The sequence below is a fragment of the Danio rerio genome, chromosome 2, assembly GCF_052040795.2.
Source record: "Danio rerio strain M-AB ecotype USA chromosome 2, GRCz13ab, whole genome shotgun sequence".
Taxonomy (NCBI): domain Eukaryota; kingdom Metazoa; phylum Chordata; class Actinopteri; order Cypriniformes; family Danionidae; genus Danio; species Danio rerio.
Genome location: NC_141022.1, coordinates 40,031,880 through 40,052,826, shown reverse-complemented (window position 1 = coordinate 40,052,826; position 20,947 = coordinate 40,031,880). Strand labels below are relative to the sequence as shown.

At 34.8% G+C, this 20,947-nt stretch overlaps 2 protein-coding genes across 2 annotated transcripts in view; one reads left to right on the top strand and one right to left on the bottom strand.

Annotated features, from left to right (window-relative positions):
• Positions 1-20,947, top strand: part of skila (SKI-like proto-oncogene a) — a 672,908-nt gene that overhangs the window by 632,516 nt on the left and 19,445 nt on the right. The gene's annotated exons all lie outside the window — the stretch shown is intronic.
• golim4b (golgi integral membrane protein 4b) lies at positions 39-20,210 on the bottom strand. The gene is given in 14 exon segments (NM_001014349.2): positions 39-867; positions 870-914; positions 2,833-2,922; positions 3,013-3,066; positions 6,403-6,528; positions 6,990-7,063; positions 8,758-9,091; positions 12,908-12,991; positions 13,206-13,288; positions 16,904-17,054; positions 17,180-17,233; positions 17,353-17,402; positions 17,582-17,656; positions 19,782-20,210. Coding segments are annotated over 14 exon segments (1,434 nt in total). The 5' UTR covers positions 19,969-20,210; the 3' UTR covers positions 39-840.

Genomic DNA, 20,947 nt, shown 5'->3' with positions numbered 1-20,947 from the left:
TGGGCGTTTGAGGTCTCATATTCGGCTTTAGCAGTAGTATTGTAAAATCTTTATTAGAAAAACAATAAACACAGCATCTCATTTGCATGAAAAAATACAGATCACATTCATATAAATGAGAACGGGATCAGTTGGGAGGAAAGGGGGTTAACTAAAGCACCATTTTGATATTATTCTTTTCAACAATATCTAAAAAAAAGTGAACAAAAATAATCGTTTGGCTTCATGTGAATATGTCAAAAGCAACTGTTTGAATGTAATTCAGTGTACGTGAAAACTACAGTTCCAAAAATACTTGATTTTCTTGTAAGTTTAGTCCCAATGTGCAAGTTTTCACAATAAAGTATAACTCTCCACAGGAAAAGTACTACAAGTTAAAAAGTATAAAAACACAAAAAGCTTTGCAATACATTTTCATTTGTTCCTCTTCTTTGTTGTTCCAATAATGCATTACTACTTTTTATAAAGTGAAAATATAAGTGAAAATTATTTTAAACGCATTTTACTTGAAACTTAAAAGTGGAGAACTGAATGAATATTTAAAAAAAAAAAATACTAATTACTTTTCTGCCCAAAAGAAATCATTCAAATATTCATCGACATATTGAATGCATATCAGCAGGATGCCAGTTCCTATCGCCTTAGTAAGATCAAGAAGACACAAAGCCTTGATTAAAAATAAATGCTGTAAAAATCCTTGCATAAGTCTTGCATAAGCACGAGTAGTCAGTTCTTTAGAGTTGTTGCAGTTGTACTTTAAGTTTCCGCCAGTCAAGAAGAGATGTGTAAAGCCACTCAGAAGACAGGACATCTCAGTCTTTTGATTTCTTTTTTCCTCTTTCATCCTCTTTTTATTAGTTTTTCTTTAAGTACTCCTGATTGGCAAACGTTTCTGATTCTGGGTTTGCATGATCCTGAAACAATAATTGTAATAATAATCATTCAGAAAAACAACTGTACAATAATTAAATTCCTTTATTCTCAAAGTGCACTATTTTTATAAATATTTTAGTGCATTTAATTTCTAACTGCACTACTGGACAAAAGTTTGAAATCAGAAAGATTTTAAAGTCCCCATGAACCGGAAGTTGCAACCGTTATTGTTTTCGTATTGTGATGCAGTTCTGAGAGAAACAGAATATTAAAAGAGAAAACAGTGGGCGTGGCTTGTTTTTTTTTACCGCAAGCTGAATGGATGTAAAGTAGGCATTTCATTCAGAAAGGTCAGGAAAAGATGTTGGGGAGAATCATTACAACTTAACAGACACCTGATCCTCACCATTTCTGTTTGTTCTCAAAACTGACAGTTGGAGTACAGCATGATTAAATGTTAACCATGCCTAAGATATAATGTGATAATTTAACTGAAAAAACAAAAAGTACTTTAACAGAATTCAATTTAAGATTAGAAGGGCAAACTTTTATTCTTAATGCCATGCACAGATGTATTTGTTCAAGCCCAAAGCTAGCAATGTGAGCTGACAAAATAAAATAATTAATTTTGATTTCTTGGGGACTTTAAAAATATTTTTAAAAGATGTCTATTCTTCTCATAAAGGCTGGATTTATTTAATCTAAAATACAGTACAATACAGTTTAAATTCATTGTTTTATAATTGTTTCTGTGATTTTAATTTGATTTACTACTGCACAAGAAATACTTTTTATTTTTATCAGTGTTGAAAACTGTTGAGCTGCTTCATCATTTTCTAGAAACTGTGCAGTATCATACAAAGGTACCATTTAAATATTTTCATTTATTTTTATCCATCAAGGACAATTAGTTAAAAAAAAATCTTTAAATAAGTAAATGTGTTATTTTTACTAAACAAAAGCAGGGAAAAAGTTTTCAACATTGATATATATATATATACAAATAATTAGTAATAACAATTAGTAACTGATCAAAACAAAAAAACATCATATTATAGAGATTTCTGAATGATTGTGTGACACTGAAGACTGCAGTAAATTCATCTTTAAAATTACAGAAATTAATTTGATCATAAAAAATATGAAAACAGAAAACATTATGCATACGTACGTATGTATGTACAGTTGAAGTCAATTATTAGCCCGTCTTTGATTTTTTGATTTTTCTATTTCCCAAATGATGTTTAACAGAGCAAGGAAATTTTTACAGTATGTCTGGTAATATTTCTTCTTCTGGACAAAGTCTTATTTGTTTTATTTTATCTAGAATAAAAGTTTTAGTTAAAGTTATAAAAATAATAAGTTTAAAGTTATTAGCCCCTTTGAGCTAGATTTTTTTCAATAGTCTACAGAACAAACCATCAATATACAATAGCTTGCCTAATTACCCTATCCCGCCCAATTAACCTAATTAACCTAGTTAAGCCTTTAATTGTCACTTTAAGCTGTATAGAAGTGTCTTGGAAAGTATCTACTCAAATATTATTTACTGTCATCATATCAAAGATAAAATAGATTAGTTATTAGAAATGAGTTCTTAAAACTATTATGTTTAGAAATGTGTTGAAAAAAATCTTCTCTTCATTAAACAGAAATTGGGGGAAAAATAAACAGGAGGGCTAATAATTCTGACTTTAACTGTATGTCTTTTGCTGTCATTGGTTATATGTAAAAAATATATACAAGTTGAAAAAGTTTTAAATGTTATTAATATATCACAACATTGCTGTTTTTACAACATTTTTGAGCAGCCTTCTTTAAAACAAAATGTAAAAAATCCTGATTCCAAACTTTTGACTGCTATACATTTAAACATTTTAGCTAAAGTACAAAGAACAGATTCCTCTCTACTTGTTTCCCTCCCTGTTCTCTGACTGCTGGACAGAGTGTTTGTCTGACCTGTACTCCATCACGTTCAGTGTAGAGATCTTCTTCGCTCTCGTCTTCCTCCGCTCTCTTCTGTCTGTTATGAACGGATTCATCAAGAGTCTAATGGATGAAGGGAACAAGTCATTTTTCAAGTACCATTTTGTATCTTGTACTCAGCAAGCCAGTCCATCAATGGCTGTATTGCCTCACCTCTTCCTCCACATCGTCCACATATTGCTCATCCGGCTCTGGATTGCCTGCCACCTATTGATATAGTGCATCAGTAATCTGCTTATCACTTCCCACCAGTGGATTGAGCTAAAGCATATACAACGGCAAATTCCTCAACAGGTTAACAGTTTTTTAAAATATAAAATATTAATATTCTATAATATTTGGTTTAAATCCCTACGCATAATGATTTTAAATGCTACAGCATGATAAAGAACCATACACACAAAAAATGACGTCTGTTTGTTCAGACTACTCATTTAAGTGAAGTTTATTTATAAACTAATTTTGAGAGGATCACGTGATTATGATTAAACACGGCTGGTTCTGCATGTATAATCCACAAATCAGACGATTCCTAACACACTATAAAGAGCCAGGGTTTCTCACTACAGTCATCTTCGATATGAAGAGTTTCCTTCCACATTCCAAAAACATGCACTACGAGTGAATTGATCAATCTAAATTTAGCAATACAGTCAAACTCTCATCCAGCAGGATATCTCTTCATAGCAATCATTGTAGTCATCATCTCTTATCAAAAAGGGGGAGTTGTTGAGATCTACCTGAGCTCAAAGCTCCCTTCTTGCCCTGCAAACGGCAGGGAGCCCAGGGCTCAAAGACCTTTTGGGCTCTCTCCCGGGACAGCATGCTAAACTTGCTTATAATCAATCATCGACTAAGTGTGAACTTTTGAAAATGAGCTGAAACAACATGACAACATGAGTTTTTTTAGCAAGAACTTAATAGTTTTATGTTCAATCCACTTAAATTTGTAAAAACTAATTAGTTGAAATAATTCCTTCCAGCAATTTTTTAAAAATTGTATGAAAACAGAAGGATGGCGTGGTGGCGCAGTGGGGAGTTGTCACCTCACAACAAGAAGGTCACTGTGTTCATCCGCTGTGTAAAACATATGCTGAATAAGTTGGTGGTTCATTCTGCTGTGGCGACCCCTGATTAACAAAGGGACTAAGCCTAAAAGAATGAATGAATGAATGAATGAATGACAATGTTATTTCTTTTATATATGTGCTAGTTAGGCGCCACGCTGGCACTATAGGTAGCATGATCACCTCACAGCAAGAAGATCGCTAGGTTGAGCCCCGACTGGGTCAGCTGGCATTTCTGAGTGGAGTTTGCATGTTCTCCCCGTTCGCATGGGTTTCCTCCAGGTGCTCTGGTTTCCTTCACAGTCCAAAGACATGCGCTATAGGTGAATAGGTTAATCTAAATAGCCAGTAGTGTATATGTGTAAATGCAAGAGTGTATGGGGTTTCTCAGTGTTGCAGCTGGAAGACTGTGTAAAACATATGCTGGATGAGTTGGCGGTTCATTCCGCTGTGGCGACCCCTGATTAGTAAAGGGACTAAGCCAAAAAGAAAATAAATAAATGAATGTGATGAATGAGAATTAAGTTAGATGATAGCAAATATAGTCTAAATATAAAAATATCAGTGGTTTATAATCACTAATGTTATTAATATTAAAAGAAATATTCAAATGAAAGTTTTAAGAAAACAAAATGAGAAAGAGAGAGTGAAAGCAATGATTTTATTCAGCAATAAACATTAAATTGATCAAATTGAAACTTTTCATGAAAAAAGTAAAATTCTACTAAATAACGTATATTAAACAACAAACAAGTAACACACTGCAAAAATGTTTTTCTCACTTCGATTTTTTTTTCTTGTTTCTAGTCCAAATATTGAACAAGTCTTAATCCAAGAAGCTTTTAAGTAAAAATATTGTCTTATTTTCAGGAATAATAATTACAAATTAAGCGTGTTTTTCCTTAGAACAAGCAAAAAAATCAGCCAATGGGGTAAGCAAAATATTCTTTTTTTAAAGAGAAAACAAGTTTATTTTGCTTACTCTATTGGCCGATTATTTTGCTTGTTTTAAGGAAAAACTCACTTAATTTTGGCTTTATTATTCATGAAAACAAGACAATATTTTGACTTAAATGCTTCTTGATTTAAGAATTTTTAGATATTTGAACTAGAAACAAGAGCGACATGGTGGCGCAGTAGGTAGTGCTGTCGCCTCACAGCAAGAAGGTTGCTGGTTCAAGCTTTGGCTGGGTCAGTTGGCTTTTCTGTGTGGAGTTTGCATGTTCTCCCTGCATTCGCGTGGGTTTCCTCTGGGTGCTCTAGTTTCCCCACAGGTGAATTGGGTAAGCTAAAATCGTCTGTCATTAATGTGTGTGAATGAGAGTGTATGAGTGTTTCCCAATGATGGGTTGCAGTTGGAAGGGCATACGCTGCTTAAAACATATGCTGGATGAGTTAGCGGTTCATTCCGCAGTGGTGACCCCAGATTAATAATGGGACTAAGACAAAAAGAAAACAAATAAATAAATGAACTAAACCCAAAACAAAAAGTCCAAGTAAGAAGTGCAGTGCATAAAAACTCAAAAAAGCAAAATGATTTCAATATTATACTGTGACAAAAACTTTTAAATAAAAAAAAAAAAAGAATCTCTAAATCAGCTGTAAATCAGCAGATAACAGTGACTACGCTTACAAGGACACCGATAATAAAATTATTTGCCTTAATCTGAATAAGACAATAATTTGATTAAGGTGTTTACATTAGTTGCTTTTTGAATGTTCCTTTCATGATCCCGTTTTACATGTTATAGCACATAATTCGATTACCATCATTGCGTCACTACGCTATCCACATTTCCTCCAGTTTCATGTAATTTCGGGTGTTTCATTTTTTTATGTCAACTTTAACTGCAGTTTGGCACTTTCACTTTCATTCAGGAATATTTCATGCATGCCCCCATGACAAATGAGATATTGGATGCGAGTATGAACTGCTGGAAGAGTGTAGTTTTAATGGAATTTGATAGCGCATGCTGTATGGGAAAAAAAACTGCAGGTGTCTGAGGTCCTTCACTGACTCGATAGGTGTAGAGAACAATGTCAAACAGCTGTGTGTGTATAGACTATCCTGTTGAAAAATGCAGTGAAAATTCCTACGTGATGGTAATAGTTTAATTAAATAACTTTAATAATGCAACTAAAATCAGCATACTCCACATGTCTTAATCCGTTCTCTGTTTAGTTTGATTATGACCTTAATTAGATTAAATTAATCAAAATTAGCTGTTTACATGGTAGACTCTTAATCAAAGCATTGTCTTAATCGCATTAAAATCAGATTATTAGTGCCCATGTAAACGCACTCAGTGATTTCTAAAGAAACATTAAGAGTTACATGACATTGTAATATTAAATGTAATATTTAATAGTTTTAGTGCTTTAAAACACAAACACACACACAAAAAAGAAAGTTGTCCAAGAAAAGATCAGAAGTCACAAATAATTGAATAAGCTCTTGTCCTTCTTCTTAACTCACCACAAGCTGTTCATCCTCTTCAGGTCTGATCTTGTCCGCATTAGTCTTGTACTCGGTTTCTTCTTCATCCTCTTCTTCGTTCTGGTTGTTGGCCTCAATCTCTGTGTTCAAGTTTTTCCCTATGCCCTGCTCAAAAGAGTCATTTTATAGAGAGAATAAGTCATTAATAGAAAAACTGCAACTTCAAATGATGTAATTTCCTGTGATAAAACATTAAAGAAATTTTAATTTGCACTTCAAAGTCAAATAATCGAGCTTTTCAAGAAATAATACAGAGAAAGTGCTGCCACAGTGTTTACGCCACAGTGCCTTGATGTTATTGAATAATTAATTTATGACTCTGCATGCAATTTGTCTACATTCGTGCAGTGTGTAAGTGGTCTGAATTAATTTTTTCTCTCTCGATATGTGACACAGATTTCTGAACAGCTTCAACACAAACATCAATCTTTTCAAATCTGATTTGGGCAGCTTTCAGTTGTCTGATCATGCAGTTCTTATGCAGTGCAGCATAGGAAAAATTTTTAAAAGAGTCTTCTAGATGTACTGTATATACAATAACATCTACTTAGTATTATTACACACACCTGTTTTTGAGCATCCTCCACATGTTTTGCTGCATCTTGTCCTGCCCTACCAAGGAGTGTTTGCACAGCATTGCCTGTATTTTGGGAAAGTAAAATAGAAGTTTAGTAGTGTAAATGTGCTATGTGCATTACTATTTCAGGATTTTAAAGTTTTTAAAATATGTATTTTAAGCTCACCAAGGCTGAACTGCCTTTAATATCATACATAAAAACAGAAATTATTCTAATATATATTTTTTGTAGCAAAAGAATTTCATTTATTATTATAATTAAATTATAGATTTTTTTTATTCTAAAGACTGTGATGAAAAAAAAAACTGATGACTTTATTTAGCAAGAATATGTTAATCAAAAATGACCATTATAGACAATTAAAATACATTTTAATATTCACCTTAAAATAAATTCAACAAAATTACATCAAAATTAAATAAATTAATTCTGTTTTTCATTTTTTAATTCAACTTGAAATGTATCATTAGCCAATATAATTGACTGAGTAATAATAATAATAATTAAGCCATAAATCAGCATATTAAAATGATTTCTGAAATATCATAGAACACATTAAAAATGCAATAATGTTGCTTATAATTCAGCTTTGCCATTATCATATATTTGTTATATAATCGGATTAAAATTAAAATGACAATTTACTAAAATTACAATCTGAAATATTTTTAAAAAATATTAAACACTGTACGTATTCTAAACATTTGTCCAGTAGAGTAAACAAACACTTTTCTTGTTTTCTTTTTATCCTTCTGTATTTATTAGGCCATCTCAGCTCGAAAAAAAAAATCACAAAAAAGCCAACACCTGCCACAAAAATACCCTTTTTTTACCAGCAAGAACTGGATCCAAAGCCTTATAAGTACTAATAATGATTAAGTCAGAGGTCACCACAGCGCAATGAACCACCAACTATTCCGGCATATGTTTTACGCAGCAGATGTCCTTCCAGCCGCAACCGAGTATTGGGAAAAGTACTAAATCAGCATATTGAAATTATTTCTAAAAGGTCATGTGACACTAAAAATGATAGTAATGAAGCTGATAATTCAGCATCAGACATTAAATTAACAAACTGAAAAAAATTAAATATAGTCTGATTAAAATTAAATGTCAATTTACTAAAATTACATTCTGAAATATCCTGCAATAAAATACAGCAATTGTACATATTAATATTTCAGAATTTACTGTATGCTTACAAAATAAATACGACCTTGGTGAACACAAGAGGCATCCCAGGTAATTTTGTGTTTATTACACATCTAATATACATTTAAACATAGACAGCTTGGCTAAAACAAGGCTAAACTTGGGCTGTTAGTGAAAATCTAATAGACATCTGAGACCAAAATTCTAGTCATCAAATAGACAGATTAGACAGACTTTATACTGTATGTGTAGGCATTCATTTATGTTTATTTGATGTCTAGTTTTGGTGTATTCTTAGACGTCTATTAGATTTTTTCTGACAGCCCAAATTTACTCTTATTTTAGCCAAGACGACTATGTATAGACGTCTATTAAAATCTATTAAACCTTTTTTAAAAACAAAAAAATGATTGCTGGGATATTTCAAAAATAATAAAAACTTATCTAGAAACATAAACAGTTTTCTTTTATCCTTATGTATTTATTAGGCCATCTCAGCAACACAACTATCAAGCAACACTCTGGACTTTCATCCAAGAACCCCTAGCTTCATAAAAAAAATCACAAAAAAGCCAACACCTGCTACAAAAATACCCTTCCTTACCAGCAAGAACTGGATCCAAAGCCTCAAAGTGCGCTTTGGTTGTGTGAAGTGGCTCCGTCTGTGTCTGTTTCTCCAGGCTTTGGCTTAACGTGTTGCGAGGGTTAATGCCCAGCTCTTCTGGGTTTGATAAGGAATGTTCCAGCTCTGCCTTTTCCCCCTTATCCTCTCCTCCTCTATCCTTTGATGTGCTTCTCTCCTCTTTCTTGCCGTTTCCCTCAGCAAAAATATCAATTTGCCGAGGCTGCTTCATTGCCACTTTGGTCACATTGTTATTTTCAATCTCCAACACACCTCGAGGGGAAAAGCCTTTTCCATTTCCCTCATATCCTTCCACCTGTAAAGGAGAAACATCCCTATGACCAAAGTGTGGTGTGGCCTGATGATAAGACACTTGCATTAGCCACAGCTACACATTTAGCTACAAGAGTTTTCTCATCCTCAAGTTGACAAACTAGCTCAAATGCCTTTGATTATATACTCCGACTGCGGTGGGAAGTGAGAATAATTCGAAAAACGGATTAAGACTTAATCCGTTTGTGACGTGAGAGTGTGAACGGCACACATTCATGTCTACAGCAGGTTCCTCTATAGGCTTTCTTGCAAATAAAAAGGAATGGATGAATGAGTGAGTCTTTAGCGATGTACATTTAACATTTTCCTTTGTACCTGAATGGGTTTATAATGCAGATCCTCATTTGGGCGTTCTACTGTCTCTAGTCTATAGCTGCCAGTGCTTTCGCTTGCAAATTTATCAATTTTAGCTGCAGCAGATGCTTTATATAGCTTTTCCACCTGAAGCTTTATTCAAACACTGAATCAGGATGGAGTTAGAAATTCCTCAAGTGATACTTTGTGATGCTTGGATTGGGTAATGAAAGTCAAATAATACGAGGCCCGACGCTACAAGAGAAATATGCTGACTCAGCATAGAGAGATTCGAAAACATAAATTAAATAAACAGCCAGGGAGAAAATGTGCTGAATTTATAATGCAAGATAACTGCACGTAATAAATTCTGACCCTCATAAATAATTGTTATGAAATATATTCCCCCGGATTTATTCGAGAACCGACGATTACATGATTCTGCTAAAGATATGATAACCTGCAATGCGAGGTGAGGAAGAATAAGTAGTCTAAATGGTAGAATGGGGCCGCATTATATCCGGTCAGATGTAATGACGGTATTAAAATGTTAATGGCAGGCAAACATGCATCACTCACACAGGGTCAGCTGTCGACTGTGGAAACGCATCTGTAGTTATTACAGCTTGAACCTGAGGCATGAGGCGTAAAAGAAAATTCAGCCATAATATGAGACTCCTGCAGACATGCTCAGCACAATGATATATAGAATATATAGAGAAGAGTTTTAACAAACTTAACTTAATTCACTCATCTGTCTGCATGTGAAATGAGAAAATGATTAGTAGGTAGAAACGTTTGGGGTCAGATTTTGTTATAATTTATGACATCATGTATTCAGCAAGGAAGTATTAAAGGCTCAATATGTAAGATTTTTTCATTATTCATTATATATTTTGCTGACTTATGTAATTAAATTATCCTGAATGTTTTGAAGAATGTTCAAATCCAGAGATAAGCTATTTTAACTAGTGACACAGATGGTATCCTGTGTCGCCATGCTTATGACATCACACATCCTCGATTTCTGGTTCGGTTTTATAGAAAATGGAGAAAAACTAAAGATGCTTTAACATTGATTCATTCTTTTTTTTTCGGCTTAGTCCCTTCATTAATATGGGGTCGCCACAGTGGAATGGACCGCCAATATATCCAGCATATGTTTTACCCTGCGAATGCCCTTCCAGCTGCAACCCATCACTGGGAAACACCCATATACTGTCATTTACACACATACACTACAGACAATTTTAGCTTACTCAATTTACCTGTATCTTTGGACTTGTGGGAGAAACCGGAGCACCCGGAGGAAACCCACTGGAACAGGGAGTACATGCAAACTCCACATAGAAATGCCAACTGACTTAGCCGAGGCTCGAACCAGCGACCTTCTTGCTGTGAGGCGACAGCACTACCTGCTGCACCACTGTGTTGCCCTGCTTAAATATTATTTGTTTTATTTACTATGATAAAAACAGCGCTGTTTCTTCCCCATGTGATCACACCCAAAAGAACCTGAAGTGTAAAATTATATACTGTGCCTAATTAATTAATAGTGTTTTGTATGGCTTGTTTTTTTTACCCCAGTTCTCAGTTCCGCCAACCTGATTTCACCAAGTAGGACATGTTCCTGGATTAACATCTATGTTGATCCTGGAACAACATTCCAATCAGCCAATCAGAATTAAGGGATATGTTTACAGTTTATGCTTACGATTAGATTTATGCATATCTATATGATTGTTATAAACCTATTTTTCCCCTCTGATTTTGGCAATAATTTACAGTTATGGTTGGGTATAGGGGTAGTGAGTATGGATTGCATTTTCGAACAAAGATGATGTTCCAATATAGATGTTAATCCAGGATCACATAGTAATTGGCAAAATCATGATATGTTTATCAGTTGTTATTTGTTGTCAATGTTTCTGTTTAGTTGCACACCTGTTACTTGTTCTGTTGATTTGCATTTTCTGTATACATTTTAGTTATATTTATATTACACATATAAGACTTCAGATTTTGTTCCCAGTACTTTCTTCCGTGTCATCAGTGTTTTTGTGATTGTGTAGTCACCTTGAATATTTTCACATTATATTTACATATTTTGTCACTCACAGCACCATGTAAACCAATTCTAAATAATCTTATAAAAGGGATAATTAAAATTATTTCTGTAGGATTAGTGGCGGCACAGTAGCTCAGTGGTTAGCACTGTCGCCTCACAGCTGGAAGGTCGCCGATTTCTGTGTGAAGTTTGCATTTTCTCCCCGTGTTCGTGTGGGTTTGCTCCGGGTGCTCCGGTTTCCCCCAGTCCAAACCCACGAAGCAAAATATCTCTGTCCCAGCTCTGGCCCACACAATCAGCTTTTGCTTGGCCCACATGTCGCAGTGAATTATGGTACATGACTGGACCAAATCTGGCTTCCAAACAAGGGCCAAACATGGACTATATCTGGGCCAAGTCTCAGCCAAGTTAATAACCCATAACAGAGCCTGAATTGGGCCAGATATGTTGGTGTGTCATGACTGCAATGAAATTGATAAACCCATGAATCATTGTGCTTTAGGTGTGCTATGGGCATACTTTTTCACAAAGCGACCTGATTGTAGCCTCTAAAATAATAAAATAATAAAAATGTATTTTAAATGTGGGTTAAGAAAAGCCAAACTTACATGGCCCACATTTCAATTATTACCAATTTACATCTGGCCCAAGTCTTGTGTGCCACCTTAAAGACGGTGCCACCTCTGCCAAACCAGTGCCGGATGAATGTCTGCTGTGCCAGATTTATGCCAAATCTGGGCCAGAATTCCTTGCAAACTGGGAAAACACGTGGTATAGGTGAATTGAAGAAACTAAATTGGCTGTAATGTTTAAGTGTGTGTTTGAATGCGAGAGTTTGTGAGTGTTTCCCCGTGCTGGGTTGCGGCTGGAAGGGCATTCGCTTTGTAAAACATATGCTGGAAAAGTTGGCAGTTCATGCCACTGTGACAACCTCTGAAAAATCAGAGACTGAGCTGAAGGAAAATCAATGAATGAATTTCTGAAGGATTATGTCACACTGAAAAAGTTTACATCACAAAAATAAACTACATTTTAAAATAAGTTTGAACAGAAAGCTCTTATTTTAAATAGTAAAAAATCTCACGATTTTAGTGTTACTACTGTATGTTGACCAGCTTTACTGAGAATGAGAGATTCAAACATCCTACTGACCCCAAACCTTTGAACAGTAGTATTTTATCTTAAAAGGTTAGACAACAATTAATGTTGTCTTACATTAATAGCAAACATCATACATTAAGTGTTAAGAAGTAGTACCGATAAGCAACATAAACAGTTTATTTTATACTGGCATGTTCTTTTATGTGCCTATTTGTGTATTATTTGTTAAAAGCACTGCTGCATGCAGTGGCAGAATGTGATGTATTAGATGGCACACACAACTACATATCTTGATTCGGTCAAACATAAAAACAATACTGATGACTGTAATTTTACATGGGCTGCAACAACTGCATTTATATGGTCTACTAATGCCAGTGTGAGATGATCTTTTGAAGCTTGCAGATTCTTGTGCTGTTCCTGAAATGGAAATTTCTTTATGTCATTTTTGTATAATCACAGTACTCAAAAATCATTTACCACACGTTTTCACTGGATTTCGATTATATCCTCGACATTACAAGCTGAACCAGAAATACTGTGTGTCCTTAACTGAACTACAACTTGAAAATTCAAACTCCCTTTAAACCCTAATCACATAATGCATCCCAGAATCCTTTGTAGTTTCGCTGACCTGCACGTCAAGTAACTGCGCGTAGATATCCTGATGAGCTTTCCGCAGCTGTCGGTTCTCCTCTCGAAGGTTGTACACGTTCTCTACAAGGAGAAATCAGGTGATGAAAGACTCTGGCAAATGTATATGGTCAAGCGCATTTTATATGGAGGGAAATGGATTTGCTATGAGCCTTGAAGGAAAATGGTTCACCCAAAAAACGAAAGTCCGCTGTTAATTTAGTCACCCTCCAAGAGCTAGGTGAGTTTTTTTCTTCGGTGGAAGATTAAACATTTTTTAGCTGAATCCGTGGTCCTTGGTGATTCATAAAATACCAAAGGCTACTGGAGATGTTAGAGTCCAACACCAAAACAAACACAGGCAAAACAAAATGAATACCTGAAGCTCCTGATGATACAATACACCAAGGTCCATCCATTAAAAATCATATTTAACAAAATACGATCAAACAAAATGTCACGTACATCTTAAATAGCATAAGAGTGAGTAAATTAACAGCAATTTTTTTATATTTCACTTAAAAAATAAAAATACACACATCTTTTTTTCAGCTTTAATTGATTTCAAACCTGCATGAATTTATTTCCTTTACTGAATACAAAAATGATATTTTCAAGAATCTGGATAACCAAACATTCTGGTGCTCATTAACATACATGATATTTAGTTTTTTATTTTCTCAAATGCTGACCAGCAAAAGTTTCAACACAGGCTCCTTGTGGATATGTACCCCTGTCTACATTTATGGCGAACGCAAATTATGTAGCCAGAGGTACGTCATTTCATCTTTAAAAAGAATGCTATGAGTGGTATGACACCGTTAACGGCTTCTGCTCCTTTTAGCACTACCAGCTGCCTGCATAGCTCCATGTGGATGGCTTCTTCATTTGGTTTACAGACTTGGGATATGGAGCTAAGTTGACCGCGATGATGGGGTTCGAGTCCGGCGAAGAACGATTATAGAAATCAGGTAAAATAAATAAATTAACAACAGGCTGAAAATGTGATGAAATCACACAGCTGCAACGGCTTTTTTTTTTAGATTGCTTTTGAAAACAGTATTGGTTGGGTTTAGGGAATGGGGTGGATGGGTCAGTCAGTCAGTTGACAGCAAGCTGGCCTGGAGTGCGTTTCCCAAACAACAACGTACGTAACTCGCAGCTGAACTGTCAAAGTACGATGCATCAGTTGGGAAAAGAACGATGTAGTGACAAGTGTTTCCCAAAACCCGAAGTTTATAAAACGCCCATAATGATGATCTGAACGGTTAAGTAACTTCTTCTTTAGAGAAGAACCCCATAATTTCTTTGTGGAAATTATATTATTTTACACGGACATGCAGTTAAAAAAATCCAATATTAGTTTTGTTAAAAACATGCACTCATTTTCCATATTAATTGAAATATATGTGAATAGCAGATATAGGGCCTATATTTCCTTTACAAATATTATTTAGAAAATTATATATTCTATTCTAAACATTAAATCACTTACAAAAGCTAACACGTGTTCTAATATCATATATAAATCATATATTAAATAAATAATGAGGCCATTTATTAAGAAATGTAATATTTATTATTTATTAGGAAATGAAAAAATCCTTCTTTAATAATGATATTACTAATATTAATGATGATGACGATGATTATTAAGTAGGATATTGTTTATTCATTTTTTTTTTGAAAAGTACTTTTACAATTTGACACATGCAAACTACCATGTCCCATATCATAAAGTACAGACACTTAATAAATAACCCACTATAAATTAAAAGCATTATTGATGCTATGTTTTTTTTTTCACAAGCTTTGGAGATGTAACATAAATTCCACTTTTAAATAACAGGTCACCTATAGCTTTTGTCATGAGGTTGTGTTCAAAGTGACATCAATTTTTTCAAAGTGCACTGCGAAGGGAGCGCAATTGTAAACATTAGGATTGCTAAAACTGAACTGTAAAAAATACTTTGAAAGCAAATAACACCTAAAAGTGACGACTTCAATGTTTTTTTATTTTTAATCATTCCAAGTTTAAATGTTAGAATGTTCTAAATTAATAGGGCATGGGGGGATAAGTGGGAATAGAACACAGCCAGGAACTTTGTTTCTAACTACAGCTCCAGAGGTCAGAGGTATAGTTGCAAGTGCACAAGTTTGTGACACAGTTTGCGAATGTTCGTTGAAACGATGGATTTTGGAAATGGCAAATCACTGAACTTTGTTTGTAACAACAGAACTTGCATCCTTAGTTGGCTAACGATGGTTTTGGAAAACGCACCCCTGGTCGGCTGAAGTGTATAATGCATCCTCTGATGGATTTAGAAGAGGACACGAGAGAAATTTGAAATCATCAAAAAACATACACAGCTGCCTCTGGCCAATTTGCAAAAACAAGACTCTGTGAGAACACACATTTTTGGTTTTGTATTTTGATGTACGCAGAAATGTAGACCTGGGTACGTATCTGTAATGAGCCTGGGAAAAGTTTGGTTGACTGCATTCTTCAAAATATCTTTTTGTGTCTGTCAGTCCATACAGGTTTGAAACAATAAATGATGACAAAATATGTGACACGGACCACAAAACCAATCTTATATTGGTATATGGGACGTTTTTTATTATTATTTTATAATATTTTCTTGTATGCCCAAAATCATTAGAATATTAAGTAAAGACTATGTTCCATGAAGACATTTAACACATCTCCTATCATAAATATGTCAAAACCCAATTTTTGATTAATAATGCGAATTGCTAAGAACTTTTAATGTGATGTTTTTAAACACTCAGGTTCCAGATTTTTAACTAGTTGTATCTCTGACAAAAATTGTCCAACCCATGGCTCATTCTGAAAACCTATATACATTTCTGGAGATCGTTAAATAAATCCTAGGAGCTACATTTTATTTTTTTTTGGATGCAGTTTTTATTTTCACAAATCCACCAGAGGCTGCTGTGTATGCATTTGAGATCTCAAATTACTCTTGTGACATTCGCACCTGCTATTCTCACATAAATCCACCAGAGGCAGCTGTAGACTGACTGACAGACCCACCGACTGATTCCCCCACCCAACCCACTTCCCTAAGCCCAACCGACAGTGTTTTGTAAAGCAATCCAGAAAAAGAAAAGCACACTGATTTTCACCACGTTTTCTGATTTGACAACATTCTCACACTGTTATTTACTTGTTTATTTTAGTTTTTGGCTTTTGTTTTTGTCTTCTTGAACTGTTCACCGGACTCAAACCACATTGCTGCAGTCAACTGTCTGCATCTCAAGTCTACCGACGTACATGACGAGCTAACTGGACAAATTGGTAACAGCGGGAAAGCCGTCCATACGAAGGTAAGCGGTCAGCTGGGAAACACGAAAAAGAACAGCTTCATACCGCCTCGTAGCATTCGTTTGAAAGACAAAATGCAGCCATATGTACTTCTGGCTACATAATTCACGACCTCCAGAAATGTATATAGGGCTACGTTTTCAGAATGAGCCTATGTCGATATTTTCATATCCTAACAAACTATAGGGAAACCAATTTATTCATCTTTCAGATGATATGCATTTATCTCAATTTAAAAAACACTTGTTACTAGTGGTGTTGTGGTGCAGGGTCACATATATTTATTTCTGGGTGAACTGTCTCTTTAAATTTGATGACTCTGAATACATTCCCCCAGCAGACTAATTTACCTTTAAGTCTGGATATTTCAACCTCCTTCTCCCTCTGCAGGTTGTCTATTTTCAGCCTGTGTTCATCCAGAACACGCTCATGATCCTGCCCTTGATTCTGATGCTTCTCTTGAAGCTCATAGTACTGCATCTTCAAATCTTCATGTTGGGACTGATATAGACATATAGACAAGATTCCAATCCAACGGCAAATGATTAGGTTTGACAAAATCACTATTAATACATCATATTTCAAACAAAGTTACGTAATTGCTTCCATTACGAATGGCATCTCACCTGCAGTATTTGGTGCTCTGTCTGCAGAGAATTCAGTCGATAGGTTGAATCTTGCTGTTGGGTCGAATGAAATTGCACAAGTTATTATTCATCCATAACAGCTGAAACAACTCGGTCGGCTCAATCATGTTTACGCATCATTAGCAATCAAAACACCATACGTTTTAAATTACCTTCTCTTTGTTGAGGGCCTTCTGTGACTCCCGCTTAAACACGAGGAAATCTATGATGTATTGACAATCAATAGAGGCTTTTAAAAACAAACGTCAAGCACACTGCATTCAGCACAACCTGGACTCATTATCATTCATTATCTGTCATCATCATTATCAAATCGCATCCAGATTAAGTGGGTCGCGTATATCAGGAAATCAATTGATGTGCAAATGAACAGGACATTACCCTCTTCAGCCTTCTTGTGCTCTAGTCTTTCCTTCTGGAGGGATTTCTCTAGTTTAGAATGGTGTTCGTATACAACTGAAAAGAGAAAACATGTTTTTTACTGCCATTTTGGCATGCAAGTGCAATGTAAAGCAACCATGACAAGAAAAAGTGCATTGGGGCTGCATCTGAAATGTATTTATTTATTTTGAATGAGCTCACAACTACTAAAAAAGTATGCTCTATTCAGTATGAAGGTAATCTGCATGGACGTAATGCATCAGTTAAGAGCATCAGTTGCATCACTTTACTGCCATCCACATAACCTTTTCTGTAGTCTGGGATAGTAAAGTCTTCAAAAGATGCATACTTCAAAATCTTCCTGGTCAGCTGGGTAATTTTAGATTATGAGTATGAAGAAATCAGGCCTACTTATCTTATCACATGACTAACTATAGCTTAAGTGTAATTTTCCTGTACTTTACCTCATTAAAATTATTAAATATATGTATAATTTCTGGAATAATAGTTATAGAGTATTATAATCCTAAACAGCAATTAAAGTAATTTAAAATAGCTTTATTGTTGATAAATATTAGTTAAAATATACCGTTTTTAAGGTATATTGCCACAGCCATACCACCCTGCAGCCCAAAAGCGCTTACTCACTGAAGCTAAGCAGAACTGAACCTGGTCAGTACTTGGATGGGAGATCACATTGGAAAACTACTACGTTGCTGTTGAAAGTAGTGTTAGGGAGGCCAGCAGGGGGTGCTCAACCTGCGGTCTGTGTCCTGAGTCCTGATGCCCCAGTAAAGTGAAGGGGACACGGATGAGATGTTAAAAGTCATTAAAAATCACTTCTCGTAAAGAGTTTAGGTGTAACCCTAGTGTCCTGGACAAAATTCCCTCCACCGGCCCTAACCTACTGTATCATGGCCTTTGGCCTCTTAATCTTACCCATCCACCAAATAGGAAAAAATAAAAAAATATTTTTATCTTAGTTGTAAACCATGGTCACATTTATTGTACTGCCTTAACAGTTAGTTCATTTGCCTTTAATAAAAGTTATTATTAATGTTATTATTATTATTACTATCATTATTATTATTATTATTATTTTTAATATATAAAAATAGAGTCGGCTATTGAAAAATACACTACCGGTCAAATGTTTGGGCTCAGTTTTTTTCATGTTTTTTTTTAAAGAGAATTGTTCTGTTCAACAAGGTGGTGTTTATTAAATGTAAAACATTTGTTAAATTGTTAAATATTTATTACAATTTTAAATTTTAAATACAATTTCTTATTGTATGTTGTTTCAAATGAAGTTATTACTACAGTCATTATTGCTTTTATTACTATTAATTATAATAATAATAATAATAATAATAATAATAAGAAGAAGAAGAAGAAGAAGAAGAAGAAGAAGAAGAAGAAGAAGAAGAAGGAGAATTAATATTAGAGTGATTTCTGAAGGATTATGTGACTGAATACTGGAGTAATGAAGCTGAAAATTCATCATTAAAATAACTGGAATAAATTATTAAATTAAATTATAAACTGCTCTTGAACAGTTATTTTATAGTGCAATAACATTTCACAATTTATACTTTATTTTTGATTAAACAAATGCAGCCTTGGTGAGCAGGACAAGCTTATTTTAAAACATTTAAAAATCAAGACCTCAAACTTTTGACCGGTAATGTATTAGGCTATGCCTGAATCATGTTTACTTGTAATTATAATTTATTTCAAATGGCAGAATAAAAGAAAAATAGATTAAAGACTGTTTATGTGAGTTTATATGTCCTTAAAATAATTCCATAATGAAACAGATGTGATCTGGATAGTAGTTGACAGGTTTCAATGATACTAACACCATAATATGGCACAGAGAGGTGAAAATCCTCAGTGTAGTGATAACCAACGTCTGTCAAAGGAGCCCATTCAAAAGCTTAGAGACAGAAAGCAAATCAGTATTCTCAAGGAATGTTGTTCACAAAAAAAAATGCTGATGTTGTGATGATGCGTATTAGCTGCTCTATTATCCTGCGCCAAATATTATGCGTGGATAAGAGGAATTAACAAACAGGCCAAAACATTTTGAATGGAAATCTCCGGAGGCTCCCATCAGATTTCTCCAAACAATCAGATAAGCCCTAATCAAACATCTAATACAACGTGCCTTCGCTGTAGGATCTTTTGATTAATTTTGTACCTTGCAGCTGCGCAGAAAGAGACTCTTGATGCTGCTGGTACTTCAAAGCGGTCGCCTCAGTCTTTTTCAGCTCTTTATGCATCTCATATGAGATCATGAAGGCGCACAACGTCCCGCAGACGAAGATGACAAGGAGGAAAGACTGAAATATTCTTCTCTGTCGTCTCGAACAAATCCCTTTCCCCATCTTTTTTCCTCCTCTTCTTGAGTAGACAGTATAGACTATGTGCCATCCGATTCTTCAGAGACGTAAATGTTTAGGAAAGCCACAATGATCCGTCTGTTTATTTTTTTCTGCTCGCGTTGCTGTCCCTTTAATGGACGCACCAGTTGCTTTCTTACATACTTTTCTCTTACAGCTGTAATTATAGGCTACTTAGCCCTTACGGAAAAAGTAAGTCCGACTAATGGCTATGAATTGGCTTTTTCAAAACTTTCATACGTGTCATTCTGAAAGGACTATCATTAAAGTCCGTTTTTTTCTCGCCAACTCCTCCCTTTTGAGTGCAGTGCCACCCAGAGGACAGTGCGCGAAACTAAAGCATTCACATAGATCAGGCTCATTTTAAACCAGTGTTTTTATTTAATTAGGGTTAATACTTTGGTGCTGGACCTTTTTTTTAAATTCTACAGTTAAAGAATTTACTATATTTTGATTCAATATTGTTTATTTAAATGTTTTGTGTTCTTATGAGATTTTATGGCATTAAAATGTTTATGCAGTAGTTATAATTGAATATTAAAACCTGTTATGTTTTTAATAGACTTGAAATCATAATCCAATGTAAATTTAAATGCAGACGCTTAGGTTTGGTTTTATTCGAATGCATTCACTTGGATTAAAGCTGAAAAGTATAGTGGACAAGTAAAAATGAAAATTCATTCATTCATTTTCATTTCAGCTTAGTCCCTTTATTAATCAAGGGTCGCCACAGCAGAATGAATCACCAACTTATCAAGAATATGTTTTACGCAGCAAATGCCCTTCCAGCTGTAATCCAGCACTGGGAAACACCCATACACTCGTGCATTCACACATATAGGCTACATGCTGCCAATTTCGCCTACCGGATTTACCTAGCGCATGTCTTTGGACTATGGGGGAAACTGGAGCACCTGGAGGAAACCCACACAAAAACTGGGAGAACATGCAAACTCCACACAGA